The sequence below is a fragment of the Emiliania huxleyi genome (assembly GCF_000372725.1).
Source record: "Emiliania huxleyi CCMP1516 unplaced genomic scaffold EMIHUscaffold_486, whole genome shotgun sequence".
In the NCBI taxonomy this organism is placed as follows: Eukaryota; Haptophyta; order Isochrysidales; family Noelaerhabdaceae; genus Emiliania; species Emiliania huxleyi.
The window spans coordinates 43,318-46,480 of record NW_005198347.1 but is presented as its reverse complement, the minus strand read 5'-3'; the positions used below and the strand labels follow the sequence as shown (position 1 = coordinate 46,480).

The 3,163-nt window shown below is 64.6% G+C and overlaps 1 protein-coding gene across 1 annotated transcript; it reads right to left on the bottom strand.

Annotated features, from left to right (window-relative positions):
* Window positions 1-445: 445 nt before the first annotated feature.
* On the bottom strand, window positions 446-2,299 carry EMIHUDRAFT_119450 (hypothetical protein; the record flags this gene model as incomplete). The annotated part of the gene is made up of 5 exons (XM_005767539.1): window positions 446-1,259; window positions 1,357-1,481; window positions 1,579-1,677; window positions 1,739-1,794; window positions 1,864-2,299. 5 exons carry the CDS (start codon window positions 2,297-2,299, stop codon window positions 446-448), a joined length of 1,530 nt encoding a protein of 509 aa, XP_005767596.1.
* Between the last annotated feature and the right edge of the window lie 864 nt (window positions 2,300-3,163).

Here is a 3,163-nt window from a genome sequence, read left to right as displayed (position 1 = left end):
CCCCAGCCAGTTCTTCGTGGTCCAAGTCACCTCATCGAGGTATTGGGCAGGCTACAAACACGGGGAGGCACGAGTGATCGGTAGCCTCAGCTTTATTCTTGCGAAGTCGACTGAAGCGTGAAGGACGGTAAGGACGCACGAGCGGCACGCGTTAAAGTGTGTATCGCGCGCCTTGCGGGGCGGGGGGGGCGCGGAAAAGAGGAACCTGCTCTCTTAAAAGCTTGATTTGTGGCACAAATAAGTCTGTTGCCTAGAATGAACTGACACAGGACGTGGCACAAACGGGGCACGCCAGGCTACAAACACGCTCCACTGTGATGGTGGCCCGCGCGCCAAACCAAATTCTGGGCGCGTGCGAGGTCGGGTCTCTCACACCGCACACACGCCCATGGCCGATGCCTACGAGAGGCACGTAACGGAAAACCACGATACCCAGCGCCGTCGCTCAATAGCGCGCGTCCGTCCCTGCGGACCGATGGCGCATGAGTCCGGGCAGCCGCGTGAGCGGCAGGCTCTCTCCTCGGTACCATGTCGAGGCGGTCTCCCCGCCTTCGAGCAAGAGGCCTTGGTTCCGCAGCCAGCCGAGCACGACGGCGTTGACCCGGCTTGCGAGCTCGGAGGAGCGCGCGCCCCCGAGGCTGTTCTTGAGCAGCGCGTTGAGCCGCCCAGGCAGCAGCAGCGCTACGTCGCACAGCGCTTGGTGCCCGCTGCCCACGACAACGCACGCATGGGAACGGTCGCGCTTTAACCACTGTGCCCGGCCGGCGGGCGAGACTTTCCCCGTCGGCGAGACGCTGCCACTATCCGGGTCGACCCTCCCCGCCCGCTCCAGGAGGTTGGCGCTCCACTGTCGGAAGTAGCCCAGCCGCTGCCACTCCTCAGACCAGACGAGGAGCAGGGGAACTTCGGCGAGTGGCGGCGTCTTCTCGTACCGCTGCAGCGGGGGCTGCTGCAAGCCGTAGCTGCCGTGCTCGCCGTAGCCCGCCCTCGCCATCACGCGCTCCGGAACCCAATCCACCATCGGATCCAGCGCCACCACGGCAATCGGCGGCTTCCCGACAGGCAGCTCCTCCTCCTCGCACGCGAAGGTTAGCGCGCTGGCGCCGCCAAACGAGTGGCCGGCCACCACCGAGCGGGAGAGATCGAGTCGCTCTCCGAGCGCCGTGAGGAGCGAGGCCGTGTCGGCGGCGGGGATGCCGTCGAGCCGAACGGAGGAGGAGGAGGGCGAGGCGCCTATAGTCGAGACGAGGCTGCGCTGCCTACTCTACAAGTGCCACTGAGACGGACGGAGTTGAGGGCGAGAGACCGACAAAGTGGGCGCCTCGCGCTTCAGCTGTGAAGAGCGACTCTTCGTACGTCTCTGCCCGCGAGTGGGCGACGCCATGGATCCGGCGGAGCAGGGTGAGGTGGCGCCTCAGCTCCGCAGTGCGGCGCTCCGTCTGCTCGCGGCGTGCGGCGACGTACTCCTTTGTGGGCGGGTCCTGGCCGAGGTCGGGAGGGAGAGGGAGTCAGAATGTGATTATAGTTTGGGAACAGACTTAAAGGTTGGTTCGCAATTTGCTTGATTGATGAATTGACCTTGCCGAGATCGTAGAGGGAGTGGTCGAAGGGGAGGGAGGAGCCGTCGAGGGAGCGAGCGAGGGTGGAGCTGCCGTCGGTGTGCTCGACGAGCACAACCTAGTTCACGGTGCTCAAATTATCCAGTCTTCCTTTTTGCGAGGCACAGGGCGGAGCACACCAGGGCGCCCGCTGCCGCAAGCGTGAGGCCGAGCGACTGCGACACCTCGCGAGTGCCTGTGTGCGCCACGGCGTGGCTGTGTGGCGAGGCGCCGCGTGCAGCGAGGGGAGGCACTGAGAGCGCACCAGTGAGACCATGGGAGAAGAGCACGACGGGCATCGACTCACACGACTTGGCCAGCGCAGCACCACGCTTGGCGGGGATGGCTACGCAGTTCCAGTGGGAGAGGACCCAACGAGGTAAGAAGCGCCGAAGCGCAGGCGGCGTCGCGGTGCCGACAAACGCGGCGGTGAGGCCGGCGCGAGGAAGAGCCACGTACAGTGCACTGCTCTGGTGAGGCTGGGACGGGTAGAGCCAGCGGCCGATGACCTTTGCGCCATCCACCTCCGCTTCGAAGTCGACAACGCCGACCGAGTACTTGCCGAGCAGTCCGCGGATCACGGGGAGCGGCGCGGTGATCAGGAGGGCGATGGCGAGGAGAATCAAGGCAACGCCCACAGACCACAGTCCGATCACGAGAGCGACGCTGCCAGCGTAAGCAGGCAGGAGCTGCCAGCGCATGAAGCAGGGGTGGGATGCAGGGGTGGGATGCAGAGATGCGAACACAGGCGAGAGAATGCGAACACAGCCGAGCTGGAAAAAAGAATTTAACAACCCGCACGACACGATTCACGCGACAGGCGAGGCGCGGGCGACGGCTTCCTCAGAAGCCGTCGCCCGCACCACAGGAGCAGTCACACCACTCCCACTCCGGCGCCCACCCACTCTCTGGAAAAAAGAATCTTGGAGACCCGTGTTTACTTTAAGGCCCTTTCCCTGCGGGATGCAGAAAAGAAAAACTATATTACACTCACGGTAGAGGTTGCCAAGAAAGAATATGACATACTGAGGAGTACACCAATGACAGCGGCCTGAAGAATATGCACACCAGTGACATATTCTTACTATTCTTGCATTTTTGCTCCCGGCTGAGGGAGCAAGCAAGCCCACTCAAGCCCAAGTACTCACCGCTTTACAGTGGTGTTTTTTCCACATCGGCTGCAGCCTCTGCTGAGGCGGAACGCGCGGGGTTTTCGGCGCGATGCCCTCGGCGAGTACACGCTACTGCTCTGCCGCAAGCTCTCCTGCGCGCGCGTGACGTGTGGGACGCGTGCGCTGCGCTCAAACGTCGCGATTTGGCGATAGGCGCTCGAGCCGGCGCACAGCGGATAGGTGCGCCGCGCAGGGGGGGTCGGAGGGGTGAGAGAGGGGGCGTGGGTCGGGCGCGCACCGGCTGGCTCCGGGAGCGGCCGCCACGTCGAGGAGTGGGGCTGTCGGCGGCTCGAGCGCCGAGGCGAGCCGCTCTGCTCTGCTGCGCCGCCGACAGCCCCTCTTCCGAGCCGGCGCGTGGCGGCGAGCCGCGGCCGGTGTCGCTGGTGCGGGGGC